At 39.1% G+C, this 17,425-nt stretch overlaps 1 protein-coding gene across 1 annotated transcript; it reads left to right on the top strand.

The window, feature by feature from the left end:
* Positions 1–8,021: 8,021 nt before the first annotated feature.
* Positions 8,022–15,887, top strand: GKN2 (gastrokine 2). Its single transcript, XM_002691439.6, has 6 exons — positions 8,022–8,109; positions 10,748–10,801; positions 11,240–11,377; positions 13,110–13,220; positions 13,950–14,106; positions 15,669–15,887. The coding sequence occupies exons 1-6, from the start codon at positions 8,098–8,100 to the stop codon at positions 15,749–15,751; spliced, it is 555 nt and encodes a 184-aa protein (XP_002691485.1). The 5' UTR covers positions 8,022–8,097; the 3' UTR covers positions 15,752–15,887.
* Positions 15,888–17,425: the final 1,538 nt, after the last annotated feature.

The following is a 17,425-nucleotide window of genomic DNA, read 5'->3' as shown; positions in this document are numbered from 1 at the left end:
AGTCAACTCTTCACATGAGGTGGCCAAAGTACTGGAGTTTCAGCTTCAGCGTAATTCTCTCCAAAGAAATCCCAGGGCTGATCTCCTTTAGAATGGACTGGTTGGATCTCCTTGCAGTCCAAGGGACTCTCAAGAGTCTTCTCCAACACCACAGTTCAAAAGCATCAATTCTTCAGCACTCAGCCTTCTTCACAGTCCAACTCTCACATCCATACATGACTACTGGAAAAACCATAGCCTTGACTAGACGGACCTTTGTTGACAAAGTAATGTCTCTGCTTTTGAATATGCTATCTAGGTTGGTCATCACTTTCCTTCCAAGGAGTAAGTGTCTTTTAATTTCATGGCTGCAATCACCATCTGCAGTGATTTTGGAGCCCAAAAAAATAAAGTCTGACACTGTTTCCACTGTTTCCCCATCTATCTGCCATGAAGTGATGGGACCAGATGCCATGATCTTCATTTTCTGAATATTGAGCTTTAAGCCAACTTTTTCACTCTCCACTTTCACTTTCATCAAGAGGCTTTTTAGTTCCTCTTCACTTTCTGCCATAAGGGTAGTGTCATTTGCATATCTGAGGTTATTGATATTTCTCCTGGCAATCTTGATTCCAGCTTGTGCTTCTTCCAGCCCAGCATTTCTCATGATGTACTCTGCATATAAGTTAAATAAGGAGGTGTGGTTCATGGGTTGTCCCAATTCCTGCTTCTCCCCAACTTCCTGGATGGTCTCTCCACCTCCCACTCCTCTACCTCTACTGTGGACTCTGGGTGCAAATGCAAACATAATCAAGGTCAGACACGTACACCTGCATGCTGAGTCATAGTGAGGGGCCCCAGGTGCCTCTGAGGATTTGCAATTACTTCCAACTATCCCCATGCCTGAGAGATTGTGACATTAATTATCAAATCAAAGATACCATCATAGGTTGAGAGAAAGAGAGAAACTATGGAAGAAAGGAAAAAACTTATTTTTTCTTTTTTAAAAATTTATATATTTATTTTAATTGGAGGCTAATTACTTTACAAAATTGTGGTGGTTTTCTGTTTCTTGAGCAAGAGGTCCCATATTTTCATTTTGCCCTGGGCTTCACAGATTACATATCTGGCTCTGTAAGGAGACAACACACACACATAACATGGATATATCGAAGTAAGGTAAGAGGAAGGTTCTGGGAGGCTTTGAGCTTATCCAAGGTCACATGGCAGTTAAAAATGGAATAATCCTTTCATGAAACTCAGAAGCCTATATTCTTTTCTTTTACGCCTTGCAGTTTTTCCAAATGAGCAGTAGAGACAAAATATTCAGAGGAGTGTGTGCTCTTTAAGCTGGAATAGTTATGGAGGCTTCATGCAGAAGATGGACCTTTGGTCAAGATCTGTGGGGCAGTCTGGATCTAGATACCTAGGAACCAAGTGTCAGCCTAGGGGAGCAGCAGAGCCAGGTGGTGTGAACTGGGGGAGTTCCATAGCTGTGAGAATCACCTTACGACATTCTTAATACTCTCAGATTCCTCTTTATAGTTATGAAATCTCCCATTTAATTGGATTTCAATAGATAAAAGTTGAGTCAGAATTATTCCACTTATCAAGAACTGACAATTGGCTACACACTAAGCTCAGAAAACAAAGATCATGGCATCTGGCCCCATCACTTCATGGGAAATAGATGAGGAAACAGTGGAAACAGTGTCAGACTTTATTTTTTGGGGGGCTCCAAAATCACTGCAGATGGTGATTGCAGCCATGAAATTAAAAGACGCTTACTCCTTGGAAGGAAAGTTATGACCAACCTAGGTAGCATATTCAAAAGCAGAGACATTACTTTGCCAGCAAAGGTCCATCTAGTCAAGGCTATGGTTTTTCCAGTGGTCATGTATGAATGTGAGAGGTGGACTGTGAAGAAAGCTGAGCGTCAAAGAATTGATGCTTTTGAACTGTGGTGTTGGAGAAGACTCTTGAGAGTCCCTTGGACTGCAAGGAGATCCAACCAGTCCATTCTAAAGGAGATCAGTCCTGGATGTTCATTGGAAGTACTGATGCTAAAGCTGAAACTCCAGTACTTTGGCCACCTCATGTGAAGAGTTGACTCATTGGAAAAGACCCTGATGCTAGGAGGGATTGGGGGCAGGAGGAGAAGGGGACAACAGAGGATGAGATGGCTGGATGGTATCACTGACTCGATGGACATGAGTTTGGGTGGACTCCAGGAGTTGGTGATGGACAGGGAGGCCTGGCGTGCTGTGGTTCATGGGGTCGCAAAGAGTCAGACACGACTGAGTGACTGAACTGAACTGAACTGAAGCTCGAGATATTCTAGGGATTTAATCCTCACTGATACCCATGTGAAAATTCCCTTTCTCCCTGGGCTCTGAGCTCAGGTATGTCAGCCTCATACTTCCCTGCGTGTGTGAAGGCTCTTTTCTCTTTGCCACACCTATAAGTTCCTTGCGCTCCTCCCAGAAAAATAATATTTTAATTGGTGTTAGTTTCCGTGGGTATTTCTCTAAAAAGGCAATCACTCATTTTTAAAAATAATTAACACACCTTTAAATTTGATTTACTCTCTTCATATAGGCACATATTTAAGGGGGTATGTAAATAAATATGTATATTTTAGAAATGTAGATACTATTTATTGTGTAGAATTTCATGGCTCACCCTAAAATAAATCGAAGAATTGACTCCTTTATCATGCTGTTATTGCCCACTTTATCTTGAATAATTTTTTTTGAGGCCTGCTTTATCTAAAATTAATATAGATACTCTAGCTTGTAAAAATTAGTGTTAGATGGTATGTATTTCTTTACTCCTTTACTTTAAACTGTATTTTAATATATAATCTGTATCTTTATATTTAAAGTGAGTTTCTTGAACATAACATATAGTTGGGTCTTGTTTTTCTGATCCACTTTGACAACCTCTTTTTTACTTGGTGTATTTAGATCATTCATATTTAAAGTAATTATTGAAATAGTTGGATTAATATCTAATATGTTTGAAACTATTTTGTATTTGTTGCATTTGTTTTTTTTCTTTCCTTTTTTTAACTTCTTCATTTTTTTAAACAGTTTTTTTAAAAGATAAGTTTTAAGTTGGCATTAAAATTGAGTGGAATTCCTGTATCTTCCTTGCCCCACACATGCATAGCCTCCCTCAGCAACACTGAAAGGAAAGGCACATTTGTTACAATTGATGAACCTCTACTGACAGATCATTACCACCCAAAATCCATAGTGTGCATTACATCTATCAGATCAATTAAGAATAAGGAAAAAGATTTAATTTTACCTTCTTTATTCCTTCTCTGATTGTCTTAGGCATTCAGACTTGGTGGCTTATAAACAATAGATATTTATTTCTCATAGTTCTAGAGGCTCATAAGTCCAACAGATTCATAATCTGTGAGAGCCCACTTCCTCTATGAGGGCCATCTTCTTACCGAGAGGCTCTGCAACTTGTCAAAGGTCACATGGCAGCTAAAAAATGTTTTCATGAAATCCAGGAGCCTGTACTCTTCTTTTGTGCCTTGTAGCTTTTTCAAACGAGCAATATAGACACAGCATTCAGAGGAGCGTGAGTTCTTTAAGCTGGGGTAGTTACACAGGCTTCAACCAGAAGATGGAACTTTTTTCACCTTATACTCACTAAAAGAAGTAAATGGTTTCTTATTAAATTATTGATTTGCAATTTCTTAATAACTAACAAGACTGAATGTGTATGCTGAATAATAAACAGTGACCATAATATTAGCTAACATTTATTAAGAACCTACTGTGTCTGCTACTCTACTACGTGCTTTATATGTGTGCCCTCGTTTAATCTTCATGGTACCCCTGTGAGGAGATGCTTTTATTACCCTTTCTTTACAGATGAAGATATCGAGGCATAGACAGATTAAACAACTTGGCAAAGAACACACAGTGAGTAGCTGGAACACCTAGACAATTCAAATTTGGGTAAGACGTGTCAGAAGCTATAACTCTAAGCACCTCCTATGGTTTTTCTTCCCTCTAATCATGTCTTTGGCCCTAAAGACATGTTCCATGTGTTCATTTTATAACCTGTGGATTTGTAAAATGTTTCATAAGTTGAGACTAAATCTACATCTGTGACTCAATTTCTGTTTTGTAAATAGGTTCATTTGTACTCTTTTTTAAGATTCTATGTTTAAGCAATACCATATGATCCTTGCCTTTCTCTGTTTGACTTACATCACTCAATAGGGCAATCTCTAGGTCTGTACATGTCGCTGCAAATTACTTGTGTTTCTTTTCTGATACTTAACATCTACTATATATTTCTTGATTATTATTTTTTAATTGAAGTATAGTTTACTTACAATATTGTGTTAGTTTCAAATGTACACCAAAGTGTTTCATATATTCATACATATATATATTCTTTTTCAGAGTCTTTTTGCATGTAGGTTACTACAAAATACTGAGTATAGGTCCCTGTGCTATACAGTAGGTCATTGTTGGTTATCTATTTTATATATAACAGTGTGCATAACACCTACTATATTTTAATAGTTATTTATGTTTATGATAAGAACAAGCTCTAAGAACAGATACTCATCGGGTCTGATTTATTCTTCTATCCATTTCAGAATATTTATTTGGTGACTTTCATAAGAGAGACTGTCATTAAGAACAGAAGGAAGAAGAGAAATAAAAGAAGGAAGGAAAGAAGAAAGAGAGACAAAGTAGATAAAGGTAATATGAAAAGAAAATAGCATGGTGAAAGGTGGGGAGCCTAAGACATGGAGGGAGAGGACAGGAAAGTAAAGTTGAGTGTCTTTTGTGGCTATTGACTACATGAACATCTCTCTATCTCTATAACCACATCCTCTCTTCTTCATTTCAAATATTTCTCACTCATACCACTTGAGAAATTTAGTTTGCAATGAGACTATAATAGTGAGTTAAGTGCCAAGCTAATAGTCTTCAATTTCTACAAAAGCCTACAGTTTCTGGAGAATTTTAGAAAGTCTTTGAACACAAGAGCGACTTAAGCAATGTGGTGCCTTTAAGTCTTGAATTAATTGGTTTTGAGGATGGAACAATGGAAAGTCTGGAAGCAAGAAGACAATGCCCAAAGACTGGCTTCCTCTTTTTGGCACAGAGCTAAGCTTCATTTCCCTCACATCTAGATATGAACTGTGGCTGGTCCTTACTAATGGATAATGAATGGATGTGGTCATCTTCATTCTGAAGAAGCTAAAAGAAGGTGTGTTTTCATCATGCTGTTTATCTAAACTCCCAACTGCTGGTTTGTTGATGCCAGGATAACCATGAAACTACATTTCAAGATGGGGAAGCTGCATAAGAAAGAAGCTGGAAGCCATAAGTCATCGGTTGGAGGAGAGCCATTGTCCATGAAGTCATCTGTATTGGCCTTTATGTGAATGAGAAATAAAAGTTTATGTTGTCAAATCACTGAGATTTAAGTGTTTCTTGTTATGGCAGCTACTGTAGCAATTCTGGTTACTTAAAGTCATTGCGACAGGGGCAGTGTGTGGTGGTGAGAGTGAGAAAATGGAGTTTTATCTTATAGATTGAAAAGAAAGACAAATGGGCAAGGCATTACAGAGGAAAATGGCAGAAAAGGCAAGGATAACCTCAAGGTGAGCCTGAACACCTGAGGGAAATTGTTAGCAGAAATAACAATGTCCAGAAAAAAGGCTGCTTTGAGGGAAAAAATGTAGGAACTTTTGTTTTAGATGTATTGAGTCTCATATATTATAGTATATCCAAACATAAATGCCTGGCAAATTAAAAAAAGAGTTACAGAATTATGTTCATGTGTGTGTGTGAGAGAGTGAAAGAAAAGTTGCAAAAATAGGGGATGTAGGTGTCATAAAAAAGGTAATAGTTAAAATAGGCTCAAACTTACATAAGGAAAGCCAACAAAATCAGTAAGGGAGTGGATTTACTATTTAGTTTGAACAATAAAATAGCAAGAAAAAGTCTTATCTTTTCCACTAACCATATCTATATATGACCTTGGCCAAGTTTCTTAACCTATTTGAATCCTATTTTCCTCAGGAGGGGTTTGGACAGGATTTGAAACAGCTCTTTCAATTAGAATCACCCAGGGAAGTTTAAGAGTCTACGTGGCTGTGCCCCTTTTCGGACCCACTGAAGAAGAGTCCAAGGTGTAGGTAAGGCCAACAGGAGCCCCTTCTGCTAGGCAGTTGAGTCTTAAATTTTATTTATAATAGCTTTTGTAAGTACAGTGTCTCATTCGCCCTATTTAAAAGTTTTACCCTTGGGTTGTGGGTTAGGCCTATTTCCAAATCTATCTTTTTGTCAAGAAACTTTCTGGAATCACAAGGCTCCTTGCTAATGCCTCCATCTCAGAAAGGCAAGAAGTTACACTTAGCACCCAGTCAGAGAGGACAGACAGCACTTGTTACCAGTGTGGACTCTGGTGACACAACGTGATGTCAGATTGTGCTCTGACCCCCACTTGCGTCCTGAAAAGTTGAGTTCTCTGCACCCTAGTTTTCTTATTTGTGAAATGAAACATGGTTAGAAAGTAACCTATAGGATTGTTGTGGGGACAAAATGAATTAATATATGCAAAGTTCTTAGGAAGTGATAGAACATATTAGGTGCTCCATTAATACTAAAGTGAAAATGATAGTCATATCTGACTCTTTGTGACCCCATGGACTATAGCCCACAAGGCTCCTCTGTCCATGTGATTTCCCAGGCAAGAATACTGGAGTGGGTTGCCATTTCCTACTCCAAGGGATCTTCCCAACCCAGGGATTGAATAGGTGTCTCCTGCATTGCAGACAGATTCTTAACCATCCTGAGCCACCAAGGAAGCCCCTATTAATGCTAACTATTGTCGTTATTAGACATACAGACTCAGAACTCTTGAGGGGACAGGGGACACATTAAAGGGTAGAGTGTAATACCTCTAATTCTAATATCTATTGTGTGATTTTAGGGGGGATTTTTGGAGCCAGATATGGGAGAAAATTGCAGATGTACTGTAACCCTTCTTGCTGTTGCTATCTTAGATTAAATGAAAAGCCCATTTTACATCCAATGCAGCTGAACAGCCAAGGTAGGGGAATTCCAACGAGCTAGGTAACTCCCAAATTGCCCAAATGTCTGCTTTTTAAAAGCTCAAGCTTTAAATAGTTACTGGCTAAGAAGTCATTCCAGCTCTAGAACAAGAACATCATTTATGTTTTTTCTTTGCTCACTGTAGTAATTTTCCGTATTGAACAATTCTGCCATTTACAGGTGCTATTTGCTTTTGTATTTTCCCACATTTGAGTTCAAAATCCCACCCTAATACTAGCTAGCCATTTCTAATGGCAGAATTATAAAAATTACTTGCTTTAATCTTTATTCTCTCTAATTTTTCAGTCTGAGAATTTCTCAGTGTATATCAAGATAGCAAGAACTATATGTCATAGTTGTGATGGAGTTTTAGGTAATGTTTAAACATAAAAATTGGTTAATGCTGGTAATTGGGCAGAGGGATCTCTGAGACTTGTTCTTCATGGATTTCTGGAAATTGGCACCAAATCTGAAGGAGAGGAGAAAAAAAGTCATAAGATGGCTTTTTCTTACAACATGTCCCCAGACAATACCCTCAGCTCTAGTCTCATATCCAACTCTTGGATGGAAAAATTCAACAGGCAGGGATGAAAAGACGCTGAGTGGGGGCCCAACTAATGTCTTAAGGGTGGACTTTACTATCAGGTGAGATTTAGGAATATAGTATTAGTATAGATGACCATGAGATGTTTGTGTAAAACAAGGATCTTGCAATGCTTTTAAAGGGTGGACATTGACATCACAAATGCAACACAGAATAGATAAGTGGTGATATTTACAGAGTGACCAAGTGGCGAATTTTCACTATTGAGTAATCAACTTCTCTGATATTATGTTATGTGGTTGGGTCTTAATCCTGATAAAGGAGTTTGCTGGGGTGTGGCATTGATAGGAACATGGCCTTTTTCAAAGTGATCCTTCTGGACAGAGATTTCTGCACCTGAAATCTGATATAAAGGTCGAAGTTGCACTGGGCAGCCTCACTTGCTCCAGCAGCTTCTTTTCAGGCAAGATGAAAATCCTTGTGAGTATTTGTTTATGCTTCTTTATACTCTTATGGTAACTGCTTGCAGAGAATGTTCACATCCAATATGTGTTGGTTTTCAGGGGTCTTAGACAAATACTGCATGCTTCTAAGTTTCTTGACTGAATTAATGCTGTCTTTGGCAGGAATGATGTCAAATATTAATTAGTCCATATTTATTTGTCCTTTGTCTGTTTCTTGAGATGTTTACTAAGAAAATACAAAGAAAAAATGGGAAATAGCTAGGGAATTTTAATTTGTAATATTATAATAATAATAATTCCTTATTGTGAAATTTGGAGGGAATATAGGCATTTTAGGATAACTATACTTACCATCTAAAAGGGAAATAGTCATTTGAAAATAGTAATATCAGGGACCTTCCTGGTGGTGAAGTAGTTAAGGCTCCGTGCTTCTGCTACAAGGGGCACAAGTTCAGTCCTTGGTTGGGGAACTAAGATCCTGCATGCCATGAGGTATGGTCAAAAGTAATAATGATATCAATAATAAAAAAAAATCTGCCATTTCCCAAGTGCAGACTAGGCCTTATGCTGAACATTCACATGAATCACTTCGTCTATTCACTGCAACAAGTGTATGTGTGCTATGCTCATTTGCTTCTGTTGTGTCTGAACCTTGCACGACCCTATGGACCACAGCCTGTCAGGCTCCTCCGTCCTTGAGATTCTCCCTGCAAGAATACTGGAGAGGGTTTCTTACTCTAGGGGGTCTTCCTGACCCAGGTATTAAACCTGTGTCTCCTGCATTTCCTGCATTGCAGGCGGATTCTTTACTGCTGAGCTACTGGGGAAGCCACTGAACTGAGTAGTATTGCCCCATTCTACAGGTGAAGAGATTGAGGCACAGAGGAATATGATTTCCCTAGGCCAGGAAATGTGGGGTTTAGTCTTAAAATTTAGTCTTAAAATCTATCCATCTTAGGCCCCACATACAGAAGCAATCATGGCAGAGCAGCCCTGCCGTGACCACTCCAACTGATCCCGGCCCTGGTCCCAGTCTCCCATAGCTTCACACGGCAGCGCTCCATAGACAGTGAACTATGATCTATTGCAGCATGGAGCCTCTACCCCTTATTCTCACTGAGTTGTTGAAGGAGAGAGTAATATAAGTACCTCCCCATAAGCTGTCAAACACTGACAATTTAATGAGTTCCTTCTCCCAGGATCTCTTGATTTTCCAAGAGAGATCTAACCCCCAAATGCACACCTAGGACGGTGGTGTATTAATCACATTGTTGGGTGGGTGGCTATTTGGGGGCAGGGGACATTTCCTGACTAATCATTCCACTAAGGTGCTCAGCCCTCCACCCATCTAACTCAAGCTTCTGTATTTGACCCATTAAACAGAACACGTAGGAGTGTCAGAGGTTACTAGAGCTGGCCTTGGAGCCCAGGTTTTCCGTATGTGAGTAGACAGGTTGGACATCTGCACTTAGGTCCATGTTAGACATTCTACCCAGTCACCAGGACAGAAATATTACTGATGAGATGCAAAGGGAAGTAGGAAAACCTCACTGCTGCTGCTGCTGCTAAGTCACGTCAGTCGTGTCTGACTCTGTGCGACCCTATAGATGGCAGCCCACCAGGCTCCCATCCCTGGAATTCTCCAGGCAAGAATACTGGAGAGGGTTGCCATCTCCTTCCCCAGTGCATGAAAGTGAAAAGTAAAAGTGAAGTCGCTCAGTCATGCCCGACTCTTCGCAACCCCATGGACTGTAGCCTACCAGGCTCCTCCATCCATGGGATTTCCCAGACAAGAGTACTGGAGTGGGTTGCCATTGCCTTCTCTGAAACCTCACTGACAGGTACTAAAAACATCTGCCCCTCTGAATAGTCTTTTCATCAGCAGTCTCAATGACAGTGCAGTGCCCTGTGATGTTCAGAACAGGGAACACAAAACCAGCATCAGCATATTGAATGAGACCCTTGTACAACTGCAGCAAGATGTCAGCAATGCCCCTGGGTCAGTCTCACATTCTGCTGGCCTAACACTTGTCTGATGGCATCACTAATGGGAATGTGGATGTTTTCTTTGATGTCAGCCTCAGAAGTTATTTGTGCCTCCACAATCTGATTTTCATAGTTTCCCTTAGGAATACATAGGTACCCCTATCACCCATGAATCTATTTTAAATCTGTCTTACTCTCTTTATCTCAAGGAATTAAATAATTTTTTAAACCAAAAACCACAACTTGATTCCTGACTACTAAAGCCAATGTGAATACCTCCAGGGTCCTCCTCTTAGTAAAATGACCCCTTTCTTACTGCTCATTTCTCCCAAGTATTTTTTTAAAATTTATTACTATTATTATTATTATTACTTTTAACACCAAAAAGCGTCTTGTATTTCTCCCAAGTATTTTTCTGGCATATTCTTTCTAGAAGGTTGTGTTGTTGGGAAGGGTCAGGAATTTGGTAACAAAAGGAGAACTAATCTGAAAATTAGAAAAAACTCACCGAATGAGTGTTGGCACATTTTGGAAATGGACTGCTGACCATCCACGACCTCCCCCCAGTGTCTTTAAGTATGTTTTCTGAGATATTTGTGCTTGTCCTGTGTCACCGCACTCCAAATGACAACCCTATTATGAATGGATGTGACTGATCTGTTTTTCAGGTGGTATTTCTGGTGGCACTGGCCATCTTTGGGACACAATCTTTGGGAAATGAGGTGAGTTAGTTCACTATAGATATTATATCCTAGAGATATTGGGAGAGCAAAAAGAAGACACAAAATAATCTGAAGGACAGTGGGGAGTCTACATGCCCTACGCGTGGGATGAAATCCCAGAAATAACCAATAACAGAAACAATGAGGCTGACTATTTCTTCCAATCACAATACCTTAAAAATATAACCCATTGCTTTAAAATGTGGTCAATTTCATTTCTCATGTGATGTCATTGCTTTGCCCAAGTATAATACAATGAACTAAGAGGAAGACCTTTACATTCTTATTTTAGCATGGGCTTTTGGTCTGGGATGCCAGTGGGAACATCTCAATGTTCAATCTCTTGTTCAAAGCAATAGAAGGCTTTACTTTGCTGGGAGGGTTGCCTTTCAAATGCACATGGTTTGTGAAAACACCATTATGTCTTTGTCAATCTAGGTGTATAACATCATCAGCCCAACTGACAAAGGTGGCCAAATTCAGGAGACGATGACAATTGACAATGAAAATAATGCTGCCATCATTAACATCCATGCAGGATCATGCTCCTCTACCACCATTTTTGACTATAAACATGTAAGCAGCAATATTTTATATTCTTCAAGAATGGACTCCTACAGGGTGGAGGGACAACCATTTATCATGCATTTGAATTCCAGGATCTATCCTTGTAATTCTTTCAGAATTTCCTTACTTCTTCTTTTCCCATTTCTAATTTAAAAATTGATGAGACAGGAAATATACAAATTTGCTTGATTTTTTCAGGTAGGAAGCCTGATGATGCTGGCTCATTACAGGCTCAGAAAGTGCCTAGAAGACTGACTAAAACCCAGGGCAAGGCCTAGCACACAGGCTCTCAAAAATATTTCTCAAATGTGTGAGTGAAGTAGGGCTTCTTCTAATACAAAAAATTTTGCAGAAAGAGAGCAATCATGAAACAAGCAGTCACAAAATAGCAGAAATCCTGAACAGCTACATAGTTAACTATGTACATAGGATATGAAATAAATTATACTTTTGAAAGAATTAAAGCATGTTAACTTAAAAACATTATGCTATTTCCAAGTTTCAATTGCTGGAATTAACAATAAATCTCAGAAACCTGTTCAGAAAACTTATTCCATCCTTGATTCATTCATTTATGTTTTTGTTTTCCATTTGTTCCACCTGGGTGACAAACCTGCTTTTATCTATGGAGAGAGTTATGCTCTGTGGATATAAGTAGTCCACAGTCTATGGCACTGGGCATTTGAACTTGCTTTTCTTGTAGAAACCTCCTCCCTGCCTCTGTCCCACTGTTATTGGGAGTTTCATGACACATTTGAAAGCATCAGGTCTTAGTTTTCAAGGAGTTGTGCTGAAATTCTTTTTAAGCAGATATCAGGGAAATCCCAAAAGTATCTTTAAAAAGTAGCATGGTGAGAAGTTGGTATAAGCCTCTCCACTATCATCAGGCTTGGCTTCTGGATTTTTGGATTTTAGGAACTGGAAATTAGTGAGAACTAAAAATTAGGGACTAGAAAGATTTGCATTATATACAATCTTATATGCTGAATAATTATTTGGAACTATGCAGAGAAAATTCCACTCCAGATGAATATTCCAGAAGGTTCCTTTTGGCTCCAAGTTCTTCACCTTCCATTGTTCTTCCAATCCCAACTTCCTTCATTCCATCCTTATGCAGCCAGCTTGGGTTTGAGGTGGAGAAAAGATGAAGAGAAGATGGTGAAGAGGGGAGAGGAGAGTCAATGAAACATGTATGTGTGGAGCATGAGGGTGGTGTGGATATGTTGAGGAGATCTTCTAAAGCAGTACTGTCCAGTGGAACTTTCTGCAATGGTAGAAATGCTCTGTATCTGCATTTTCCAATAGGGAAGCTACTAATCACTTGTGGTTACAGAGCACTTGAAATATGTGATGGAGGAAATACACTTTAAATTTTATTTAATTTGACTTTAAATGTAAATGGAAACTTGTGGCTGGTAATTAACATATTTGAAAGCACAGTATTTACTCCAAATTGAGGACGTGGCAGAACAAAATCAATAGAGAAAGACAAAGAACAATTTCTCCTTAACCTTTCAAACCCCAAACTGCAAAACCAAAATGTGAAAAGTGAGAGACACATCAAGAGTTTACAGAAATTTAGAGATATAAATGACAAGTGAAAAAGTGAAATGATGCGGTAAATGGATTGCAGCTTGAAAATCTTACTGTGCATGTTTGAAGCTTTCCTGAAGGGCTGTACTCACTAAGTTCAGAACCCAGGGAACTGGGAGGGGCAGTGACTGTGCTCTTGCTGCTTTAGGGCTACATTGCGCTCAGGGTGCTCTCCAGAAGAGCCTGCTACATCCTGAAGATGGACCACAAAGCCATCCCTGCTCTGGACCAGCTCAAACGGTACATCTTTGAGAGGAAGGTAATTATGGGGTAGCCTTAAGTATTCCCTGTTCTTGAGCCATAGAATATAGGGTTCATGGAGAAATGAAGAGGGGAAGGGATAAGGATACGGTACTCTCCACTTTAAAGCATTTTCATATACATTGATTTTAGAGCAGGAATATATCTCTTAGCTTGAGTTCCACTATGCAGCCCCCAGGTATAAGAACTTATAATACAAAGGCTGCCTCTGCTCAGCCCTAGATATGTGTCCTCAGGCAAACTACTTACTTCCTTAGAAAGTAAAAATAACAATTAAAAATTTAAAAACCTATCATAAATGCCAGTGTCTTTGTAGAAAGGACTAACTGCTCTTTTCTTAAAACAAGGCTTCAGGAAGTAATGATTGGGAGGAAAAATGAGTGAAGTTATAATATCCAATAACACAATGGTGCAAGTAAATACAATATAGTGAGAATAAGCAAACATTGTGTGAGGCTAGGAACCCGAGGTTTAATTTTCCTTTTGTGTCTTCTCATTGGGCACAGGATTCACTCTCTCTAGGTTTCATTGTCATTAGCTGCAAAATAACATTGATAATAATAATGAGGCTTCTCTACAGACCAAGCGGTCAGAAGAAATGATGTCTTGAGATCCCTGACCACCTTCTGTTCAATAATCTGAAAGAGAAAAAGTCACAATTTAGAATAAGGTACACCAGATTGTATTGATTTATTTCATCTTATTCCACTCTGTCGTACTGATCTAGGCTTTGAACAGCATGTTCTCTGACAAATACATCTGGGTCAAGTACAACCCACTGAAGTCTCTGATCACACATGTGGATTGGATCCTGTTTGGATCACCCATCAGGCAGCTTTGCGAACATGTCCCCTTATATCAGGGGGAAGTGGCTGATAAGACACGTAAGTACCAATAAATCATTCCTTCACCAAATATTTTTGACTGCTGCAATATGTCAGGCATTCTGTTAAGTGCTGTGTGAGATACAAATAAACATGAAACATGACTCAATTTGGTTTATTGGGGGAATTAAATATCTTTCTTGTGTGGAAATGCTTCTAAACATTGGGGGAGACACAGAAATGAATAAAACTCTGCCCCCAAGGAGCACATGATCTGGTGGAGAAGTTAATTCATTAAGATAGGGGATGGAATAAAAAGAGATTCCTTTGGGACCAAGGAAAAACTATTGGATTTTCTAAAGTATAGTATAGGGCTACCTTGGTGGTTCAGTGGTAAAGAATCCACCTGGAATGCAGGAGACACAGGACATGTGTGTTTGATCCCCAGGTTGGGAAGATTCCTTTAGAGTAGGAAATGGCAACCCACTCAAGTATTCTTGCCTGGGAAAATCCCACGGTCAGAGGAGCCTGGCAGGCTACAGCCCATAGGGTCGCCAGGGGTCAGACATGACTGAGCAACTGAACACAAAGTTCAGCATGGTAACTCTGGTTAATAATATGGTATTGTACACTTGAAAGTTGCTGACAGTAAAGATTAAGAATTTCTACCACACAAACACAAAAGGGTTAACTACGGGTAGTGATGGATGTGCTATTTTGACCTTCTATAATATATCTGTATATCAAATTATCATATTGTACACTTTGGTGGTGGCTTAGTCACTAAATCAAGTCCAGCTCTTTGTAACCCAGTGTAGCGTAGCCTGTCAGGCTCCTGAGTCCATGGGATTTTCCAGGCAAGAATACTGGAGTGGGTAGCCATTTCCTTCTCAGGGGTATCTTCCTGACCCAGGGATCGAACCTGAGATTCCTGTGTTGAAGGTGGATTGTTTACCACTGCGCCACCAGGGGAGCCCCAATATATTGTACATTTTAAATATATACAAATATATTTGTCAATTGTTTCTCAAAAAGGTTAAAGAGCAATCAGAATTTAGGATAAGATTGGTCCAAAAAAGAGCAGGCAAAGTGGACTGACAGACGGGGAATAAAAACTCTGATTTATCCAGGTAACATATGTCACTGCAGTCATTCCTGGTATTTTTGCACAAAACTGCTAAATATGGCCAATTATTAAGAGTGGCCAGAGTGAAAGAGAGGCTGGATCACAGACAGTGAAGGCAGCAAGAAAAATTCCTCAGAGTAGTGGGAGGTAGATAAAGAAGAAAAGAAATGGTGTTTATTACCTTTCTATTGCCCAGGTGTTAAGGTATTTTTCTTTTAATAAGGTCATTAGTACTTACAAGTAAAGGCACACTGGCATGCCATCAATGCAGAATGCCATGGCATCAACTGAGTCAGAGAGTACTTCCAGGAGTTGTTAGTCTTATTTAAGCTAATATATAATTATTCTTTACAAGTATAGCTGAAATCTTGAGCAACATGAAATTATATGTACAACCCCTTGTCAAAACATTTACAAAAGGGCATTGGTTTGCTAAATTAAACCTAATTTGCTAACGTCTTCATTCTCTTTCTTTCAACAATTTCCCCCTTTTCAGATAATACTGGTGCTGGAGTCTGCGCAAAGGCTGGGCTCCTGGGCATCTTGGGAATTTCCGTCTGTGCAGATGTTCACGTGTAAGGCATTCAGCTCACTGGTTTCATCTTTTTAAAGAAATACACTCTTGGTTTCCACTCAACACCCAAATTAAATTCTTTCTCAATGCCCCAACTAATTTGGAGATTCACTAGTAAAACACGACTAGTATATTTATAGATATCTGCGTGTTTGTTTTTGTAAACCACAAAGGGAAGCCAAATGATGTTTACATCAATATATGACAGAAATTGCCAGGATTTCAAATAAAGTGCATAGTGTGAAAATTCCCAGATAATATAGGTGAGTTACATACAGGCTGGTCACTTATGTGCAAGTCTCCATTTTTGCATCTGTCATTTAGACCAGCTGCCCATCTCTCCATCCAACACACTGAGGTAATTTAGGTAGGGCAGGGGCTCAGGTGACAGGAACTTCCACCTAATGAGAGGGATAGTTTATTTATACCCTTTAAAGACAACTTGACTGATCAGATGATGCAAACTTTATAAATAAAATTTATGTTATCAAGTATACCTTCTGACAAAGTCCCCAGCTTTGAGGGGCATTTATATAACTTTTAGTTCATCAGATTAGTGACTCAACTGTAATAAACACTATCATGACATATTTCATCCCAGAGTGTGGAGAGAGAGGGGGAGAAACACCCATCACCTAGAGAGAGATGCATATTCCTGAAAGTTTTACAGGAGTGAGGACTTGACTGGGAATATCAAGTCAATGTAGGAGGAAACAATTTCTAACATTTCAAATAAATTGCAAAAGGTGGGCAAATTTCCAGCTCATATAATTAATTCTCATATGGACTGGTCAGTGAATGCAAGTTCAGAACAAAGAGGAACTACTTTAGCAAGAATTTCTATCGTCAATTGCTCCTATTTCTAACATATACTCCTTAATAACCATTAGCACCAGGATAGATATGCTGGCAAAACTACCATAGTAAAGAAAGTTATTTTCTTGTTAGGCAATGAGTCATTTATATGAAACCGTTTGAGAACAGCAGTAAAGAGTGTATAATAAAGTGTCAAACAAAAGTAGAATATATTAGCTGGGCTCCTAATGTTTGCAAATGATGGCACCCAAATCAAAATAACAGGTGGGAGTGGCGAGGTGGGAATTTATTGTCTCGTCTACCAAACGAAGATAGGTATGTTCTGGTCTTGGTTGGCCAGAACTAGGTGCTTGAAGGTGACCAGACTATCTTTTTCCACTCTCAACACTCTTCCTCTCCACATGCCATAGTCAGTATCTTGCATTAGCTTTCTCCATGGTGGTAAAACCAATGTGACTGTGAGTCCCAAGGTCTCCATCTTCCTTGTGTCATCATCAGAAGGAAAGGACTCTTAGTTCTAATTTCAAATTAGCTTGACTTTAAATTACCAGGAAGACAAAACAATTATAAATCTATGTACACTCAATGTCAGAGCACTTAAACATAAAAAGCAAACATGAACAGATCTAAAGGAAGTAGATAGCAATATAATAATCATGGGGGACTGCAACACCCCACTTTTAATAATAGATTTTTCACAGAAAATCAATAAGGAAACAGCAGACTTGAAAACTACAAACTGAACAAGCCTGGCAACATATAGAGAATATTTTACCCAACAGTAGCAAAAACACATTCTCCATAAGCACTCATGGAACATTCTGTAGGGCAGATCATGCTAACCCAGAAAACAAGTCTTAACA

Source organism: Bos taurus, chromosome 11 (genome assembly GCF_002263795.3).
Source record: "Bos taurus isolate L1 Dominette 01449 registration number 42190680 breed Hereford chromosome 11, ARS-UCD2.0, whole genome shotgun sequence".
Classification (NCBI taxonomy): Eukaryota; Metazoa; Chordata; class Mammalia; order Artiodactyla; family Bovidae; genus Bos; species Bos taurus.
Note: the sequence above shows the minus strand (reverse complement) of the source record. Positions and strands in the feature narration are given on the sequence as shown.